Source organism: Salmo salar, chromosome 01, assembly GCF_965601325.2.
Source record: "Salmo salar chromosome 01, fSalSal1, whole genome shotgun sequence".
Classification (NCBI taxonomy): domain Eukaryota; kingdom Metazoa; phylum Chordata; class Actinopteri; order Salmoniformes; family Salmonidae; genus Salmo; species Salmo salar.
In genome coordinates this window covers 180,406,262-180,428,022 of record NC_138291.1, presented here as the reverse complement: position 1 = coordinate 180,428,022, position 21,761 = coordinate 180,406,262, and the positions used below count along the sequence as shown (strand labels likewise).

General features: G+C 44.5%; 1 protein-coding gene across 2 annotated transcripts in view; it reads left to right on the top strand.

The window, feature by feature from the left end:
* The window catches only part of LOC106591943 (netrin receptor DCC), a 586,418-nt gene that overhangs the window by 439,106 nt on the left and 125,551 nt on the right, over window positions 1–21,761 (top strand). For both annotated transcript variants that reach the window (XM_082956999.1, XM_082956994.1), the window contains exons 13-15: window positions 7,144–7,285; window positions 14,820–14,930; window positions 17,364–17,558. In XM_082956999.1, the coding sequence (XP_082813125.1) occupies window positions 7,144–7,285; window positions 14,820–14,930; window positions 17,364–17,558 (448 nt within the window). The remainder of the gene's footprint in view (window positions 1–7,143; window positions 7,286–14,819; window positions 14,931–17,363; window positions 17,559–21,761) is intronic.

The window sequence follows — 21,761 nt, the reverse complement described above, 5'->3', positions numbered from 1 at the left end:
TGTTATCTAACCCCTGTTACCTACCCCTGTTATTTAACCCCTGTTATCTACCCCCTGTTATCCACCCCCTGTTACCTAACCCTACCCCCTGTTATCTAACCCTACCCCCTGTTATCTAACCCGACCCCCTGTTATTTAACCCTAACCCCTGTTACCTACCCCCTGTTATCTAACCCTACCCCCTGTTATCCAACCCCTGTTACCTAACCCTACCCCCTGTTATCTAACCCTACCCCCTGTTATCTAACCCTACCCCCTGTTATCTAACCCTACCCCCTGTTACCTACCCCCTGTTATCTAACCCTACCCCCTGTTATCTACCCCCTGTTACCTAACCCCTGTTATCTAACCCCTGTTATCTAACCCTACCCCCTGTTACCTAACCCCTGTTATCTAACCCCTGTTATCTAACCCCACCCCCTGTTACCTAACCCTACCCCCTGTTATCTACCCCCTATTATCTAACCCTACCCTCTGTTATCTAACCCTAACCCCTGTTATCTAACCCCTGTTATCTAACCCTACCCCCTGTTATCTAACCCTACCCCCTGTTATCTACCCCCTATTATTTAACCCTACCCTCTGTTATCTAACCCTAACCCCTGTTATCTAACCCCTGTTATCTAACCCTACCCCCTGTTACCAAACCCCTGTTATCTAACCCCTGTTATCTAACCCCACCCCCTGTTACCTAACCCTACCCCCTGTTATCTACCCCCTATTATCTAACCCTACCCTCTGTTATCTAACCCTAACCCCTGTTATCTAACCCCTGTTATCTAACCCTACCCCCTGTTATCTAACCCTACCCCCTGTTATCTACCCCCTATTATTTAACCCTACCCTCTGTTATCTAACCCTAACCCCTGTTATCTAACCCCTGTTATCTAACCCTACCCCCTGTTACCTACCCCCTGTTATCTACCCCCTGTTATCTAACCCTAACCCCTGTTATCTAACCCCTGTTATCTACCCCCTGTTATCTACCCCCTGTTATCTACCCCCTGTTATCCAACCCCTGTTATCTAACCCTTGTTACCTAACCCCTGTTACCTAACCCCTGTTATCTAACCCTACCCCCTGTTATCTACCCCCTGTTATCTAACCCTACCCCCTGTTATCTAACCCTACCCCCTGTTATCTAACCCCACCCCCTGTTACCTAACCCTAACCCCTGTTATCTAACCCTACCCCCTGTTATCTAACCCTACCCCCTGTTATCTACCCCCTGTTATCTACCCCCTGTTATCTACCCCCTGTTATCCACCCCCTGTTATCTACCCCCTGTTATCTAACCCCTGTTATCTACCCCCTGTTATCCACCCCCTGTTATCTACCCCCTGTTATCTAACCCTAACCCCTGTTATCTACCCCCTGTTACCTAACCCTAACCCCTGTTACCTAACCCTAAGGTCATTGTAATGGCAGGAATGGATATATGGAATGGTATCAAACACATCAAACATACTGAAATCACGTGTTCGACTCCGTTTCATTGAATCCATTCCGGCCATTATTATGAGCCCGTCCCTCCTATAGTTCCCGACCACCAGCCTCCACTGCACCGTACATTCTGTCTGTGTGACGTTTTAAAACAGGCCATGGCTCGCTATAGTCTAGCACTTTGCAAGGTTAACTAGATATGAATATAAATAGGCGTTAGGGAGGGTTTCCTCTTCAACCTGCACAGTACAGATAAATAAAGAGAGGTAACAGACCACGCACACACACACACACACACACACACACACACACTCTCGAGTCTCAATTAATATGAAATACTGCCTGCGTTGCAGTATTCACGTCATAGCTTGGTCTCTTTTCCAGTTGTAGCTTCCCATCATGAATGCATTGTGTCATACATGGAGTATAATATGCATATACTGTGTATACATGGAGTATAATATGCATATACTCTGTATACATGGAGTATAATATGCATATACTCTGTATACATGGAGTATAATATGCATATACTCTGTATACATGGAGTATAATATGCATATACTCTGTATACATGGAGTATAATATGCATATATAATGGCTGCTACAGTCTCCCTGTACCAATAGGGAATGGCTGGGTAGGGGGTCTAATGGCTGCTACAGTCTCCCTGTACCAATAGGGAATGGCTGGGTGGGGGGTCTAATGGCTGCTACAGTCTCCCTGTACCAATAGGGAATGGCTGTGGGGGGTCTAATGGCTGCTACAGTCTCCCTGTACCAATAGGGAATGGCTGGGTGGGGGGTCTAATGGCTGCTACAGTCTCCCTGTACCAATAGGGAATGGCTGGGTGGGGGGTCTAATGCCTGTGTATTGTATCCGTGCAGATCCGTTCTGTTTGGTGGAATAATTAGTGCTGCTTCTTCGAGGCCACTGACTGTTTCTCTCTTAATTTTTGTGTGTGTGTGTGTGTGTGTGTGTGTGTGTGTGTGTGTGTGTGTGTGTGTGTGTGTGTGTGTGTGTGTGTGTGTGTGTGTGTGTGTGTGTGTGTGTGTGTGTGTGTGTGTGTGTGTTGTGTGTGTTTGTGCATGCCTCTCTTAATCGCCACCAATCCAACCTCCAGAGCTGGAGCACAGAGCAACACACACACACACACACACACACACACACACACACACACACACACACACACACACACACACACACACACACACACACACAGCTCCAACGAGCCTCCCTTTACCGCAATCAAGCCTGTTGTAATCAATTAAGATGATTGTCTGAATGGGGGAACTGGTGCCAGTAGATTTTAATATATTCCTCTGTATCCATGAGGGTTCATCAGGCTCATCTGAGAGAGGATGGGGACTAGATTAATATTTAACTTTATCAGGCTGATCTGAGAGAGGATGGGGACTAGATTCATATTTAACTTTATCAGGCTGATCTGAGAGAGGATGGGACTAGATTAATATTTAACTTTATCAGGCTGATCTGGGAGAGGATGGGGACTAGATTAATATTTAACTTTATCAGGCTGATCTGAGAGAGGATGGGGACTAGATTCATATTTAACTTTATCAGGCTGATCTGAGAGAGGATGGGGACTAGATTAATATTTAACTTTATCAGGCTGATCTGAGAGAGGATGGGGACTAGATTCATATTTAACTTTATCAGGCTGATCTGGGAGAGGATGGGGACTAGATTAATATTTAACTTTATCAGGCTGATCTGAGAGAGGATGGGACTAGATTCATATTTAACTTTATCAGGCTGATCTGAGAGAGGATGGGGACTAGATTAATATTTAACTTTATCAGGCTGATCTGAGAGAGGATGGGACTAGATTCATATTTAACTTTATCAGGCTGATCTGAGAGAGGATGGGGACTAGATTCATATTTAACTTTATCAGGCTGATCTGGGAGAGGATGCGGACTAGATTAATATTTAACTTTATCAGGCTGATCTGAGAGAGGGTGGGGACTAGATTAATATTTAACTTTATCAGGCTGATCTGAGAGAGGGTGGGACTAGATTCATATTTAACTTTAACAGGCTGATCTGAGAGAGGATGGGGACTAGATTAATATTTAACTTTATCAGGCTGATCTGGGAGAGGATGCGGACTAGATTAATATTTAACTTTATCAGGCTGATCTGAGAGAGGGTGGGGACTAGATTAATATTTAACTTTATCAGGCTGATCTGAGAGAGGGTGGGACTAGATTCATATTTAACTTTAACAGGCTGATCTGAGAGAGGATGGGGACTAGATTAATATTTAACTTTATCAGGCTGATCTGAGAGAGCATGGGACTAGATTAATATTTAACTTTATCAGGCTGATCTGAGAGAGGATGGGGACTAGATTAATATTTAACTTTATCAGGCTGATCTGAGAGAGGATGGGGACTAGATTAATATTTAACTTTATCAGGCTGATCTGAGAGAGCATGGGACTAGATTAATATTTAACTTTATCAGGCTGATCTGAGAGAGGATGGGACTAGATTAATATTTAACTTTATCAGGCTGATCTGAGAGAGGATGGGGACTAGATTAATATTTAACTTTATCAGGCTGATCTGAGAGAGGATGGGGACTAGATTAATATTTAACTTTATCAGGCTGATCTGAGAGAGCATGGGACTAGATTAATATTTAACTTTATCAGGCTGATCTGAGAGAGGATGGGGACTAGATTAATATTTAACTTTATCAGGCTGATCTGAGAGAGGATGGGACTAGATTAATATCTGCTAAATGACTAAAATGTCAAATTTTATATTGTTATGGTGTTGACATCGCTATGGTGTTGACATCGTTAAGGTGTTGACATCGTTAAGGTGTTGACATTGTTATGTTGTTGACATCGTTAAGGTGTTGACATTGTTATGGTGTTGACATTGTTATGGTGTTGACATTGTTATGGTGTTTATATTGTTATGGTGTTTATATTGTTATGGTGTTGACATTGTTATGGTGTTTATATTGTTATGGTGTTGACATTGTTGACATTGTTATGGTGTTGACATTGTTATGGTGTTGACATTGTTGACATTGTTATGGTGTTGACATTGTTATGGTGTTGACATTGTTGACATTGTTATGGTGTTGACATTGTTATGGTGTTGACATTGTTATGGTGTTTATATTGTTATGGTGTTGACATTGTTGACATTGTTATGGTGTTGACATTGTTATGGTGTTGACATTGTTATGGTGTTTATATTGTTATGGTGTTTATATTGTTATGGTGTTGACATTGTTATGGTGTTGACATTGTTATGGTGTTGACATTGTTATGGTGTTGACATTGTTATGGTGTTGACATTGTTGACATTGTTATGGTGTTGACATTGTTATGGTGTTGACATTGTTATGGTGTTGACATTGTTATGGTGTTGACATTGTTATGGTGTTGACATTGTTATGGTGTTGATATCGTTAAGGTGTTGACATCGTTATGGTGTTTATATTGTTATGGTGTTGATATCGTTATGGTGTTGACATTGTTATGGTGTTGACATCGTTATGGTGTTTATATTGTTATGGTGTTGACATCGTTATGGTGTTGATATCGTTATGGTGTTGACATTGTTATGGTGTTTATATTGTTATGGTGTTGATATCGTTATGGTGTTTATATTGTTATGGTGTTAACATTGTACATTTAGCCTGTTTATTAGCTAGCCTGATTATTATTGTCTATTATATCTATAATGTACAGTCGTGGCCCAGAGTTTTGAGAATAACACAAATATACATTTTCACAAAGTCTGCTGCCTCAGTTTGTATGATGGCAATTTGCATATACTCCAGAATGTTATGAAGACTGGTCAGATGAATTGCAATAAATTGCAAACTCCCTCTTTGCCATGCAAATGAACTGAATCCCCAAAAAACATTTCCACTGCATTTCAGCCCTGCCACAAAAGGACCAGCTGACATCATGCCAGTGATTCTCTCGTTAACACAGGTGTGAGTGTTGACGAGGACAAGGCTGGAGATCACTCTGTCATGCTGATTGAGTTCGAATAACAGACTGGAAGCTTCAAAAGGAGGGTGGTGCTTGGAATCAATGTTCTCCCTCTGTCAATCATGGTTACCTGCAAGGAAACACGTGCCGTCGTCATTGCTTTGCACAAAAAGGGCTTCACAGGCAAGGATATTGCTGCCAGTAAGATTGCACCTAAATCAACCATTTATCGGATCATCAAGAACTTCAAGGAGAGCAGTTCAATTGTTGTGAAGAAGGCTTCAGGGCGCCCATGAAAGTCCAGCAAGCGCCAGGACCATCTCCCAAATTTGATTCAGCTGCGGGATCGGGGCACCACCAGTACAGAGCTTGCTCAGGAATGGCAGCAGGCAGGTGTGAGTGCATCTGCACGCACAGTGAGGCGAAGACTTTTGGAGGATGGCCTGGTGTCAAGAAGGGCAGCAAAGAAGCCACTTCTCTCCAGGAAAAACATCAGGGACAGACTGATATTCTGCAAAAGGTACAGGGATTGGACTGCTGAGGACTGGGCTAAAGTCATTTTCTCTGATGAATCTCCTTTCTGATTGTTTGGGGCATCCGGAAAAAAGCTTGTCTGGAGAAGACAAGGTGAGCGCTACCATCAGTCCTGTGTCATGCCAACAGTAAAGCATCCTGGGACCATTCATGTGTGGGGTTGCTTCTCAGCCAAGGGAGTGGGCTCACTCACAATTTTGTCTAAGAACACAGCCATGAATAAAGAATGGTACCAACACATCCTCCGAGAGCAACTTCTCCCAACCATCCAGGAACAGTTTAGTGACAAACAATGCCTTTTCAGCATTGTGGAGCACCTTGCCATAAGGCAAAAGTGATAACTAAGTGGCTCGGGGAACAAAACATTGATATTTTGGGTCCATGGCCAGGAAGCTCCCCAGACCTTAATCCCATTGAGAACTTGTGGTCAATCCTCAAGAGGCGGGTGGACAAACAAAAACCCACAAATTCTGACAAACTCCAAGCATTGATTATGCAAGAATGGGCTGCCATCAGTCAGGATGTGGCCCAGAAGTTAACTGACAGCATGCCAGGGCGGATTGCAGAGGTCTTGAAAAAGAAGGGTCAACACTGCAAATATTGACTCTTTTCATCAACTTCATGTAATTGTCAATAAAAGACTTTGACACTTATGAAATGCTTGTAATTATACTTCAGTATTCCATAGTAACATCTGACAAAAATATCTAAAGACACTGGAGCAACAAATTTTGTGAAAATTAATATTTGTGTCATTCTCAAAACTTTTGGCCACGACTGTAGTGTGCTTACAGTTTCACGTTTCAAAGTTAAATGCACAGGATACAACAGGTGTAAAACAGTGCAGGGGGGGTACTGGAGTGGTTGTATATACAGGTCAGTACCAGTATCTTATTCAATGTGCAGGGTTGGAGCATGGTACCGCCTGCTGGACGGGAGCATGGAGAACAGTCCCGGGTGGCTGGAGTTTATGGCAATTTTTGGGGCCTTTCTCAGACACCGCCTGGCGTGTACGTCTTGGATGGTTGGTTCTTCTACTGTATGTGATGGTTTGTTAAACCAGGTGGGCATTTGGGTCTATTGGTAAGAGAGTGGCCTCAGCGAAGCAAGGTTGCTGGTTCAATTCCCTCAGGGATCACGAATACGTAGTGAACATGTGTCCTCTCCCCTGACTGTGTTTCAGAGCATTAAGGTGAGCTGGCAGCCCCCTCCTCCCAACAGCCAGAACGGGTTCATCACCGGCTATAAGCTCCGATACCGGAAGACCGGCCGACGAGGAGACCAGGAGGCCATCGAACCTAACAACTTCTGGTACCTGTTCACAGGTGAGTCTCCTGGTATCTGTTCACAGGTGAGACTTCTGGTACCTGTCCACAGGTGAGACTTCTGGTACCTGTCCACAGGTGAGACTTCTGGTACCTATCCACAGGTGAGACTTCTGGTACCCGTCCACAGGTGAGACTTCTGGTACCTGTCCACAGGTGAGACTTCTGGTACCTGTCCACAGGTGAGACTTCTGGTACCTATCCACAGGTGAGACTTCTGGTACCTGTCCACAGGTGAGACTTCTGGTACCTGTTCACAGGTGAGACTTCTGGTACCTGTTCACAGGTGAGACTTCTGGTACCTGTCCACAGGTGAGACTTCTGGTACCTGTCCACAGGTGAGACTTCTGGTACCTGTCCACAGGTGAGACTTCTGGTACCTGTTCACAGGTGAGACTTCTGGTACCTGTTCACAGGTGAGACTTCTGGTACCTGTCCACAGGTGAGACTTCTGGTACCTGTCCACAGTTGAGACTTCTGGTACCTGTTCACAGGTGAGACTTCTGGTACCTGTTCACAGGTGAGACTTCTGGTACCTATCCACAGGTGAGACTTCTGGTACCTATCCACAGGTGAGACTTCTGGTACCTGTTCACAGGTGAGACTTCTGGTACCTGTCCACAGGTGAGACTTCTGGTACCTATCCACAGGTGAGACTTCTGGTACCTATCCACAGGTGAGACTTCTGGTACCTATCCACAGGTGAGACTTCTGGTACCTATCCACAGGTGAGACTTCTGGTACCTGTCCACAGGTGAGACTTCTGGTACCTGTTCACAGGTGAGACTTCTGGTACCTGTCCACAGGTGAGACTTCTGGTACCTGTCCACAGGTGAGACTTCTGGTACCTGTCCACAGGTGAGACTTCTGGTACCTGTCCACAGGTGAGACTTCTGGTACCTGTTCACAGGTGAGACTTCTGGTACCTGTCCACAGGTGAGACTTCTGGTACCTGTCCACAGGTGAGACTTCTGGTACCTGTCCACAGGTGAGACTTCTGGTACCTGTTCACAGGTGAGACTTCTGGTACCTGTTCACAGGTGAGACTTCTGGTACCTGTTCACAGGTGAGACTTCTGGTACCTGTCCACAGGTGATGGGGGCAATGCTGCACAGCTATTTTCAGGTCTTTCCAGAGATGTTCGATCGGGTTCAAGTCCAGGCTCTGGTTGGGCCACTCAAGGACATTCAGAGACTTGTCCCGAAGCCAGTCCTGCATTGTCTTGTCTGTGTGCTTAGGCTCATCTTCCTGTTGGAAGGTGAACCTTCACCCCAGTCTGAGGTCCTGAGCACTCTGGAACAGGTTTCATCAAGGATCTCTCTGTTCTTTGCTCCGTTCATCTTTGCCTCGATCCTGACTAGTCTCCCAATCCCTGCTGCTGAAAAACATCCCCACAACATGATGCTGCCACCACCATGCTTCACCATAGGGATGGTGCCAGGTTTCCTCCAGACGTGACGCTTGGCATTCAGGCCAAGAGTTCAATCTTAGTTTCAACAGACCAGAGAATCTTGTTTCTCATGGACTGAGAGTGTCTATGTGCCTTTTGGCAAACTCCAAGCAGGCTGTCATGTGCCTTTTACTGAGGAGTGGCTTCTGTCTGGCCCCTCTACCATAAAGGCCTGATTGGTGGAGTGCTGCAGAGATGATTGTCCATCTCCACAGAGGAACTCTGGAGCTCTAGCAGAGTGACCATCGGGTTCTTGGTCACCTTCCTGACCAAGGCCCTTCTCCCCCGATAGCTCAGTTTGTCCGGGCAGCCAGCTTTTGGAAGAGTCTTTGTGGTTCCAAACTTCTTCCATTTAAAGAATGATGGAGGCCACTGTGTTCTTGGAGACCTGCAATGCTGCAGAAATGTTTTTGGTACCCTTCCCCAGATCTGTGCCTCGACACAATCCTGTCTCGGAGCTCTACAGACAATTCCTTCGACCTCATGTCTTGGTTTTTGCTCTGACGTGCACTGTCAACTGTGGGACCTTATATAGACAGATGTCTTCCTTTCCAAATCATGTCCAATCAATTGGATTTACCACAAGTGGACTCCAATCAAGTTGTAGAAACATCTCAAGGATGATAACTGGAAACAGGATGCACCTGAGCTCAATTTCAAGTCTCACAGCAAAGGGTCTGAATACTAATGTAAATACGGTATTTCTGTTTTTTATTGTTAATAGATTTGAATTTAAAAAAAACAAATATTTTTCACTTTTTCATTATGGGGTCATATGTAGACCGCTGAGTTATTTTTGTTGTTGTCCATTTTAGAATAAGGCTGTAATGTAACAAAATGTGGAAACAATAAAGGGGTCTGAATATTTTCCGAAAGCACTGTATTCACCAGTCGGATATTACAGATGAAAAATGTATGTTTTTTTTCACCTCCTACATAAAAAACTGCATATTTTAATCGCCTATCTACTTTACGCTAGAGAGGAAAAATAAATAATAATTATTACAATTAATTATTATTTATTGTTTCTGCAGTTTATTTGTTTATTTGATTAATGATTTATATTATTTGAATATGTTGTTAAACCAGACAGCAAACCAACCGTCTGTATTTATCTGTCTCCCAAATGGCACCCTATTCCCTATACAGTACAATATGGGCCCTGGTGAAAAGTAGTGCACTATATAGGGAATAGGGTGCCATTTGTGACAAATCCGTGTTTTCTTAATGGGAGGCTCCGGCTGATATGGATAGAAGACGAAAATAGATTGTTCAATTTGCGAGCGGCTGCGTCTAAGGCAGAGACAGACGGGGGGGGGGGGGGGGTACTGGGCCTCAGGGTTATTAAGGGGGGGGGGGGTACTGGGCCTCAGGGTTATTAAGGGGGGGGGGTACTGGGCCTCAGGGTTATTAAGGGGGGGGGTACTGGGCCTCAGGGTTATTAAGGGGGGGGGGTACTGGGCCTCAGGGTTATTAAGGGGGGGGGTACTGGGCCTCAGGGTTATTAAGGGGGGGGGGGTACTGGGCCTCAGGGTTATTAAGGGGGGGTACTGGGCCTCAGGGTTATTAAGGGGGGGGGGGGTACTGGGCCTCAGGGTTATTAAGGGGGGGGGGTACTGGGCCTCAGGGTTATTAAGGGGGGGGGGTACTGGGCCTCAGGGTTATTAGGGGGGGGGGGTACTGGGCCTCAGGTTTATTAAGGGGGGGGTACTGGGCCTCAGGGTTATTAGGGGGGGGTACTGGGCCTCAGGGTTATTAGGGGGGGGGTACTGGGCCTCAGGGTTATTAGGGGGGGGTACTGGGCCTCAGGGTTATTAAGGGGGGGTACTGGGCCTCAGGGTTATTAAGGGGGGGGTACTGGGCCTCAGGGTTATTAAGGGGGGGGTACTGGGCCTCAGGGTTATTAAGGGGGGGGGTACTGGGCCTCAGGGTTATTAGGGGGGGGGGTACTGGGCCTCAGGGTTATTAGGGGGGGTTACTTGGCCTCAGGGTTATTAAGGGGGGGGGGTACTTGGCCTCAGGGTAATTAAGGGGGGGGGTACTGGGCCTCAGGGTTATTAAGGGGGGGGTACTGGGCCTCAGGGTTATTAAGGGGGGGGGTACTGGGCCTCAGGGTTATTAAGGGGGGGGTACTGGGCCTCAGGGTTATTAAGGGGGGGGGGGGTACTGGGCCTCAGGGTTATTAAGGGGGGGGGGGTACTGGGCCTCAGGGTTATTAAGGGGGGGGGGGTGAGCTCCACACACCACAACAGAGATAACTATGTGTTCATTTTAACAGAGATAACTATGTGTTCATTTTAACAGAGATAACTATGTGTTCATTTTAACAGAGATAACTATGTGTTTATTTTACTGACGTAAGGTATTATTTCAATTCCAATACTGAATTTGGATGAAAAGAATATTCCTTTTTTATTGTTTGGTGATGAGTGTCTCAGATGGGTTCTTGGTCTTAGAAGAAATTAATTTCACACAGGCGAGTGTGTGTGCTCTGCTAATCCTAGAGTACGTCCTCAATGGAACCCTATTCCCTACATAGTGCACTACTTTAGACCAGAGCCCTATGGCACCTTATTCCCTACATACTGCACTACTTTAGACCAGAGCCCTATGGCACCTTATTCCCTACATAGTGCACTACTTTAGACCAGAGCCCTATGGCACCTTATTCCCTATATAGTGCACTACTTTAGACCAGAGCCCTAAGGCATCTTATTCCCTACATAGTGCACTACTTTAGACCAGAGCCCTAAGGCATCTTATTCCCTACATAGTGCACTACTTTTGACCAGAGTCCTATGGCACCTTATTCCCTATATAGTGCACTACTTTTGACCAGAGCTTGTCTGTCTGTCTGTCTGTCTGTCTGTCTGTCTGTCTGTCTGTCTGTCTGTCTGTCTGTCTGTCTGTCTGTCTGTCTGTCTGTCTGTCTGTCTGTCTGTCTGTCTGTCTGTCTGTCTGTCTGTCTGTCCGTCTGTCCGTCTGTCCGTCTGTCCGTCTGTCCGTCTGTCCCTCTCTGTCCCTCTGTCTGTCCCTCTGTCCCTCTGTCTGTCCCTCTGTCTGTCCCTCTGTCCCTCTGTCTGTCCCTCTGTCTGTCCCTCTGTCCCTCTGTCTGTCCCTCTGTCTGTCCCTCGGTCCGTCCGTCCCTCTGTCCGTCCCTCTGTCCCTCTGTCCCTCTGTCTGTCCCTCTGTCCCTCGGTCGTATTAAGACCTGTTTTATCCCAAATAGAAGATGGATTTCCAGTCATCTGTAGAGAATAACGATGATGTACTCAACCACTGATCATTTCTCTGCAGCGATGAATATTCAGCCTTGGAATGTGCAGAAACTGCCACTAACAATGAACACACAGAGATGTGTTGGTGGTTTGAAGGAGATTGAAGCTTTAGCTTATTGGCTCCCGAGTGGTTCAGCGGTCTAAGGCACTGCATCTCAGTGCTGGAGGCGTCACTACAGACACCCTGGTTCAGCGGTCTAAGGCACTGCATCTCAGTGCTAGAGGCGTCACTACAGACCCTGGTTCAGCGGTCTAAGGCACTGCATCTCAGTGCTAGAGGCGTCACTACAGACCCTGGTTCAGCGGTCTAAGACACTGCATCTCAGTGCTAGAGGCGTCACTACAGACCCTGGTTCAGCGGTCTAAGGCACTGCATCTCAGTGCTAGAGGCGTCACTACAGACACCCTGGTTCAGCGGTCTAAGGCTCTGCATCTCAGTGCTAGAGGCGTCACTACAGACCCTGGTTCAGCGGTCTAAGGCACTGCATCTCAGTGCTGGATGCGTCACTACAGACCCTGGTTCAGCGGTCTAAGGCTCTGCATCTCAGTGCAAGAGGCGTCACTACAGACCCTGGTTTGAATCCAGGCTGAATCACAACCGGTCGTGATCGGGAGTCCCATAAGGACGGCGCACAATTGGCCCAGCGTCGTCCGGGTTTTTGCCTGGGGGTAGGCCTAGTTAAATTAAAGGTTACATTAAAAAAATATATATATATATATTCTTGCCCTTAGATTCCTCCATGAAAAATAAACGCAGAGATGTTTTGAAGGGTTCAAATGAAAGGAGAGAAAGAAAGGAAGGCACATTAACAACCATCTGAGGATGTGTTGAGAGGGAAAAAGCTGTTGTGGGGATTGAACCCTGTAGGGTCTCTGGGATGGTGTCCTGTTTACCCCGTGTTTTACAGACTCAGGTTTGTGATAACAAAAGGTTATTATTAACATCTCTGTGTCGTCGTGTTTCTGTAAAAAAAATATCTTTCTGACGTTGTTGTGCATCTCTGTCTCAGGCCTGTAGAAAAACAGTCAGTGCAGGTTTCAGCTGACGTCAGGCCTGTAGAAAAACAGTCAGTACAGGTTTCAGCTGTCTCAGGGCTGCAGAAAAACAGTCAGTACAGGTTTCAGCTGTCTCAGGGCTGCAGAAAAACAGTCAGTACAGGTTTCAGCTGACTCAGGCCTGTAGAAAAACAGTCAGTACAGGTTTCAGCTGTCTTAGGGCTGCAGAAAAACAGTCAGTACAGGTTTCAGCTGTCTCAGGGCTGCAGAAAAACAGTCAGTACAGGTTTCAGCTGACGTCAGGCCTGTAGAAAAACAGTCAGTACAGGTTTCAGCTGACGTCAGGCCTGTAGAAAAACAGTCAGTACAGGTTTCAGCTGACGTCAGGCCTGTAGAAAAACAGTCAGTACAGGTTTCAGCTGTCTCAGGGCTGCAGAAAAACAGTCAGTACAGGTTTCAGCTGACTCAGGGCTGCAGAAAAACAGTCAGTACAGGTTTCAGCTGACGTCAGGCCTGTAGAAAAACAGTCAGTACAGGTTTCAGCTGTCTCAGGGCTGCAGAAAAACAGTCAGTACAGGTTTCAGCTGACGTCAGGCCTGTAGAAAAACAGTCAGTACAGGTTTCAGCTGACGTCAGGCCTGTAGAAAAACAGTCAGTACAGGTTTCAGCTGACGTCAGGCCTGTAGAAAAACAGTCAGTACAGGTTTCAGCTCTCAGGCCTGTAGAAAAACAGTCAGTACAGGTTTCAGCTGACGTCAGGCCTGTAGAAAAACAGTCAGTACAGGTTTCAGCTGTCTCAGGGCTGCAGAAAAACAGTCAGTACAGGTTTCAGCTGACTCAGGGCTGCAGAAAAACAGTCAGTACAGGTTTCAGCTGACGTCAGGCCTGTAGAAAAACAGTCAGTACAGGTTTCAGCTGTCTCAATTACAAATCATTTGTAGATGGCAAATTGACCGCAACATGCCCAAACAGATACAATGTTTGACTAAAACATAATCATTTCAAACCTTGCTTACATTTCTATGTGATCGCATGTTTCTCTCTATTATGTGTGTGAATGGGAACAGATTTCTCAAGATGTCTCTCTCTCAAGCTGACTTCCTGGTGTCTCTCTCTCAAGCTGACTTCCTGGTGTCTCTCTCTCAAGCTGACTTCCTGGTGTCTCTCTCTCAAGCTGACTTCCTGGTGTCTCTCTCTCAAGCTGACTTCCTGGTGTCTCTCTCTCAAGCTGACTTCCTGGTGTCTCTCTCTCAAGCTGACTTCCTGGTGTCTCTCTCTCTCTCTCAAGCTGACTTCCTGGTGTCTCTCTCTCTCAAGCTGACTTCCTGGTGTCTCTCTCTCAAGCTGACTTCCTGGTGTCTCTCTCTCAAGCTGACTTCCTGGTGTCTCTCTCTCAAGCTGACTTCCTGGTGTCTCTCTCTCAAGCCGACTTCCTGGTGTTTTTAGTCTATTATGTAATTGTTTTGGTTCAGAAAACTTGGGGGGAATAAATATTGCCCGCAGGCCGCCAGTTGGGGGAACCCTGTCTTAGACGTTGTCCTCCACCCATCTCAGACCTGGAGAAAGGCATTCAGTACAGCTGTTTTTGTTGTGTTTAGCTGTTTAACATGTCTTAGACGTTGTCCTCCACCCATCTCAGAGCTGGAGAAAGGCATTCAGTACAGCTGTTTTTGTTGTGTTTAGCTGTTTAACATGTCTTAGACGTTGTCTTCCACCCATCTCAGACCTGGAGAAAGGCATTCAGTACAGCTGTTTTTGTTGTGTTTAGCTGTGTTTAACATGTCTTTGACAACATCCTCTCTCCTCTCAGGGCTGGAGAAAGGCAGTCAGTACAGTTTCCAGGTGGCTGCCATGACAGCTAACGGCACGGGCCCAGCCAGCGAGTGGTTCACCGCAGAGACACCAGAGAATGACCTTGACGGTAAGACAAAAACACTTCATTTACAATGTATTCCGTCTCTTCTCTCTGCGTCCCAAATGGTATCCTAATTCTTATAGGGCACTACTTTTGACAAGATCCCTATAGATGCTGGTCAAAAGTAGTGCACTAAGAAATAGGGTGTCATTTGGGACGCTTGCCTACCCTCCTCCTCCTCTACTACCATGTCTCTCTCTATTCCCCTCTTCGTCCTCTACTACCATGTCTCTCTCTCTCTCTATTCTCCTCTTCGTCCTCTACTACCATGTCTCTCTCTCTCTCTATTCCCCTCTTCCTCCTCTACTACCATGTCTCTCTCTCTCTCTCTATTCTCCTCTTCGTCCTCTACTACCATGTCTCTCTCTCTGTCTCTATTCTCCTCTTCCTTGTCCACTACCATGTCTCTCTTCACCTCTTCGTCCTCTACTACCATGTCTCTCTCTCTCTCTATTCTCCTCTTCGTCCTCTACTACCATGTCTCTCTCTCTCTATTCCCCTCTTCCTCCTCTACTACCATGTCTCTCTCTCTCTCTCTATTCTCCTCTTCGTCCTCTACTACCATGTCTCTCTCTCTCTATTCCCCTCTTCCTCCTCTACTACCATGTCTCTCTCTCTGTCTCTATTCTCCTCTTCGTCCTCTACTACCATGTCTCTCTCTCTCTCTATTCTCCTCTTCGTCCTCTACTACCATGTCTCTCTCTCTCTATTCTCCTCTTCGTCCTCTACTACCATGTCTCTCTCTGTCTCTCTTCCCCTCTTCGTCCTCTACTACCATGTCTCTCTCTGTCTCTATTCTCCTCTTCGTCCTCTACCACCATGTCTCTCTCTCTCTATTCTCCTCTTCCTCGTCCTCTACCATGTCTCTCTCTATTCTCCTCTTCGTCCTCTACCACCATGTCTCTCTCTCTCTATTCTCCTCTTCCTCGTCCTCTACCACGTCTCTCTCTGTCTCTATTCTCCTCTTCCTCGTCCTCTACCACCATGTCTCTCTCTCTATATGTTCTCCTCTTCGTCCTCTACCACCATGTCTCTCTCTCTCTCTATTCTCCTCTTCCTCGTCCTCTACCATGTCTCTATTCTCCTCTTCCTCATCCTCTACCACGTCTCTCTCTGTCTCTATTCTCCTCTTCCTCGTCCTCTACCACCATGTCTCTCTCTCTCTATTCTCCTCTTCCTCGTCCTCTACCATGTCTCTCTCTATTCTCCTCTTCGTCCTCTACCACCATGTCTCTCTCTCTCTATTCTCCTCTTCCTCGTCCTCTACCATGTCTCTATTCTCCTCTTCCTCGTCCTCTACCACGTCTCTCTCTCTCTCTATTCTCCTCTTCCTCGTCCTCTACCATGTCTCTATTCTCCTCTTCCTCGTCCTCTACCACGTCTCTCTCTCTCTCTATTCTCCTCTTCCTCGTCCTCTACCATGTCTCTATTCTCCTCTTCCTCATCCTCTACCACCACGTCTCTCTCTGTCTCTATTCCCTGAGGCAGGGCTGGACTCTTGTATTCGGTCACGTCCATCTCTTTCCCTGTGTGTGTGAGTGAGGTGTTTAAATATTTAGACAGTGGTGAGACCAAGGTGTATAAACAGTTTTAACATATTAAAAGCATCATACAAACCTGCTGTGCAGTCAGTCATCCACTGGGATGATACTTAGCAATGCTGGACTGCTTGACTGGCAGCCTTCAAACTCTAAAATAACAAAATGTCCCAAATGGGAACCTATTACTAATGTAGTGCACAGGGCCAATAGGGGCTCTGGTCAAAAAAAATAGTGCACTAAATAAGGAATAGGGTGCCATTTGGGACCCGGAAACACTAACTTTGCCTGGCTCAACTTTAAAACATTTTGTTTCATATAAATTATACATAACCTGACCAGAACAAGCTTTGGCAGCCAGGCAATTAGGAAAGGAGACGTAAACAGGTAATACAGGGAGGAGAGTGGCGAGATAAGGAAGGGATCAATAAGGCAGATGGTTTTAGGAGATGACAAGGGGGGGGGGGGGGGGAACCTAATGCAATTCTAATGGATTATCACTCAATAAACTGATATTAACCTCAAGAGTGTCTTTCCTAGAGGATTACACAAACTGTCAAAGGATGTTAGTACCGTTTCTGATTTGGATTTGATTTGACATAAAATAAAAATTAAAAACAAGGTTAAAAAATAGACACAAATAATGCCATACAAGTCGATATACTGTGTGAAAATATCATCAAAGGATAAAAACAAAATGTTGGTCCTGTGTGTCTCAGTTGGTAGAGCGTGGCGCTTGACAACGCCAGGATAGTGGGTCAGATTCCCAGGAGCCACCTGTACGTTAAATGTGTACATGCATGACTGTGTATATATATTATCATTGTTACATTTTCGGCCCGTTTCCATGGTGATTCCGTATTACCTGAAGCGTTCCAATATGGCGTACATTTCTTTCCAGAGAGCCAAGTCCCGAACCAACCGAGTTCCCTCCATGTCCGACCGCTGCCCAACAGCATCATCATGAGCTGGACTCCTCCCCTCAACCCCAACATCCTAGTACGGGGCTACATCATTGGCTACGGAGTAGGAAGTCCCTACGCTGAGACGGTTAGGGTGGACAGCAAACAGCGATACTACTCCATAGAAAACCTAGGTGAGTTCTCTTTTACACTTTGGTTGAACCAGACTAAACATGGTACCAGTCTGGTTAGTAGTAGTAGTACTGCAGACTCTGGAAAACACTTACCACTGGTGACTTGGTAACGAATCCCTCCTCGGTCCCTACTCTCTGTCTCCCTTTGTATCTGTGTCCCTCTATGTACAGGTGAAGCCGGAAGTTTACATACACCTTAGCCAAATAGATTTAAACTCAGTTTTTCACAATTCCTGACATTTAATCCTAGTAAAACTTCCCTGTCTTAGGTCAGTTAGGATCACCACTTTATTTTAAGAATGTGAAATGTCAGAATAATAGTAGAGAGAATTATTTCAGCTTTTATTTCTTTCATCACATTCCCAGTGAGTCAGAAGTTTACATACACTCAATTAGTATTTTGGTAGCATTGCCTTTAAATTGTTTAACCTCTATGGGCTAGGTGGGACGCTTGCGTCCCACCTACTCAACAGCCAGTGTAATCCCGTGGCGCGTTATTCAAATTCCTCAAAAATGTAAAAACTTCAATTTTTCAAACATATGACTATTTTACACCATTTTAAAGATAAGACTCTCGTTAATCTAACCACACTGTCCGATTTCAAAAAGTCTTTACAACGAAAGCAAAACATTAGATTATGTCAGCAGAGTACCCAGCCAGAAATAATCAGACACCCATTTTTCAAGCTAGCATATAATGTCACATAAACCCAAACCACAGCTAAATGTAGGACTAACCTTTGATGATCTTCATCAGATGACAACCCTAGGACATTATCCTCTATGGGCTAGGTGGGACGCTAGCGTGCCACCCGTGGTGCACTCCATCAACAGCAGGTGCATTTCAAGAGCGGCAAATTTGAATCCAAATAAATGTCAAAATTCTAATTTTTCAAAAATACAACTATTTTACACCATTTGAAAGATAAACATCTCCTTAATCTAACCACGTTTTACGATTTCAAAAAGGTTTTACGGCGAAAGCATAAATTTAGAGTATGTTAGGACAGTACATTTACAAGAGTTGTGTGTAATGTTTTGTCAAGTCAAAGACAGGGTCACCAAAACCATAAAACCAGCTAAAATGATGCACTAACCTTTTACAATCTCCATCAGATGACACTCCTAGGACATTATGTTAGACAATGCATGCATTTTTAGTTCTATCAAGTTCATATTTATATCCAAAAACAGCGTTTTACTATGGCATTGATGTTGAGGAAATCGTTTCCCTCCAATAACCGGCAGTCAAGTCAGCGTCACAAATTAAATAACTAAAATTAGAAAACATTGGTAAAATATTATATTGTCATTTAAAGAATTATAGATTTACATCTCTTGAACGCAATCAACTTGCCAGATTTAAAAATAACCTTACTGGGAAATCACACTTTGCAATAATCTGAGCACTGCGCCCAGAAAAATACGCGTTGCGATACAGACTAGACGTCATGTTGGGGAGATCTAAAATCGAAAATACTATGTAAATAATCCATTACCTTTGATTCTCTTCATCAGATGTCACTTCCAGGTATCACAGGTCCATAACGAATGTAGTTTTGTTCAAAAAAGCTCATCATTTATGTCCAAAAATCTCCGTCTTGTTAGCACATGATCTAAGCCAGCCGGACTTCTCGTCATGAACGAGGGGAAAAAATATATTTACGTTCGTTCAAACATGTCAAACGTTGTATAGCATAAATCCTTAGGGCCTTTTTTAACCAGAACATGAATAATATTCAAGGTGGACGAATGCATACTCTTTTATAACGTATTGGAACGAGGGTACCCAACATGAACTCGCGCGCCAGGTGTCTAATGGGACATCATCGTTCCATGGCTCTTGTTCGGTCAGATCTCCCTCCAGAAGACTCAAAACACTTTGTAAAGGCTGGTGACATCTAGTGGAAGCAATAGGAAGTGCCAAAATATTCCTCAGCCCCTGTGTTTTTCAATGGGATAGGTTTAAAGTCAATACAACACATCAGGTATCCACTTCCTGTCAGAAAATGTCTCAGGGTTTTGCCTGCCAAATGAGTTCTGTTATACTCACAGACACCATTCAAACAGTTTTAGAAACTTTAGAGTGTTTTCTATCCATATATAATAAGTATATGCATATTCTAGTTACTGGGTAGGATTAGTAACCAGATTAAATCGGGTACATTTTTTTTATCCAGACGTGCAAATGCTGCCCCCTAGCCCTAACAGGTTATATTATACAATACATGCATGTTTTGTTCAATCAAGTTCATATTTACATAAAAAACCAGCTTTTTACATTAGCATGTGACTAGCATGTGACTAGCATTCCCACCGAACACTGCCGGTGAATTTACTAAATTACTCACGATAAACGTTCACAAAAAGCATAACAATTATTTTAAGAATTATAGATACAGAACTCCTCTATGCACTCGATATGTCCGATTTTAAAATAGCTTTTCGGTGAAAGCACATTTTGCAATAATCTCAGTAGATAGCCCGGCATCACAGGGCTAGCTATTTAGACACCCAGCAAGTTTAGCACTCATCAAAGTCAGATTTACTATAAGAAAAATGTTATTACCTTTGCTGTATTCGTCAGAATGCACTCCCAGGACTTCTACTTCAATAACTAATGTTGGTTTGGTTCAAAATAATCCATAGTTATATCCAAACAGCGGCGTTTTGTTCGTGCGTTCAAGACACTATCCGAAAGGGTAAATAAGGGTGACGAGCATGGCGCAATTCGTGACAAAAAAATTCTAAATATACCATTAACATACTTCGAAGCATGTCAACCGCTGTTTAAAATCAATTTTTATGCCATTTTTCTCATAAAAAAGCGATAATATTCCAACCGGGAATCTGCGTTTAGGTAAACAGACGAAAGAAAATAAAGCATTCGGTCGACTCGGGCACGCGCCTAAGCCCATAGTACTCTGATCGGCCACTTGCCAAAAGCGATAATGTGTTTCAGCCAGAGCCTGCCTCGATATCGTTCAGCTTTTTTCCGGGCTCTGAGAGCCTATGGGAGCCGTAGGAAGTGTCACGTTATTCCAAAGATCCTCAGTCTTCAATAAAAAGAGCCAAGATGAAACACAACTTGTCAGACAGGCCACTTCCTGCATGGAATCTTCTCAGGTTTTGGCCTGCCATATGAGTTCTGTTATACTCACAGACACCATTCAAACAGTTTTAGAAACTTTAGGGTGTTTTCTATCCAAAGCCAATAATTATATGCATATTCTGGTTACTGGGCAGGAGTAGTAACCAGATTAAATCGGGTACGTTTTTTATCCGGTCGTGTCAATACTGCCCCCTAGCCCTAACAGGTTAACCCCTATACGGGACGGACATCCAGCGAAAAATCATATCGCCATTAGCATAACAAAATGTAATAATTACAACAAAAAAAAAAAGAATTATATCGTTTTATAGATACACCTCTCCTGAATCGAACCACGTTGTCCGATTTCAAAAAGGCTTTACAGCAAAAGCAAAACATTAGATTATGTTAGAGGAGTATATCGTAAAAGTAGCCACATAGCCATTTTCCGACCAACCACATGCATCACAAATAACCAAAAAACAGCTAAATGCAGCACTAACCTTTGACAATCTTCATCAGATGACACACCTAGGACATCATGTTATACAATACATGCATTCTTTTGTTCAATAAAGTTCATATTTCTATATAAAAACAGCATTTTACATCGGTGCGTAACGTTGAGTAACTATTTTCCCTCAAATGCATCCGATGAAACAGAGCTACAATTGACTAAATTACTATTCGAAAACATTTTTAAAATGTAATATTGTCATTCTAAGATTTATAGATGAATATCTCTTGAAAGCACCTGTAATACCAGATTTAAAATTAACTTTACTGGGTAATCATACTTTGCGATGAAAGGGGATGCGATACTCTGAAAAATAGGCTAACGTTACATGTCAGCGCCATCTTGGAACAATCGCATATCACATCTAGTCTTGTATACTATTGTCAATAATCCCTTACCTTTGGTTGTCTTCATCAGAAAGCACTTCCAGGAACCCCAGGTCCACAACAAATGTATTTTCGTTCGAAAAAGTTCATCCATTATGTTCCATTAGCTTGTTCTTGTTAGCGCGTCTGAAGGCTGATCCAAATCCTCCGTCGGGCGCGGGACAGCCATTTCGACAAAAAGCATTTTTTCCCCATTTAGGTTCATTCAA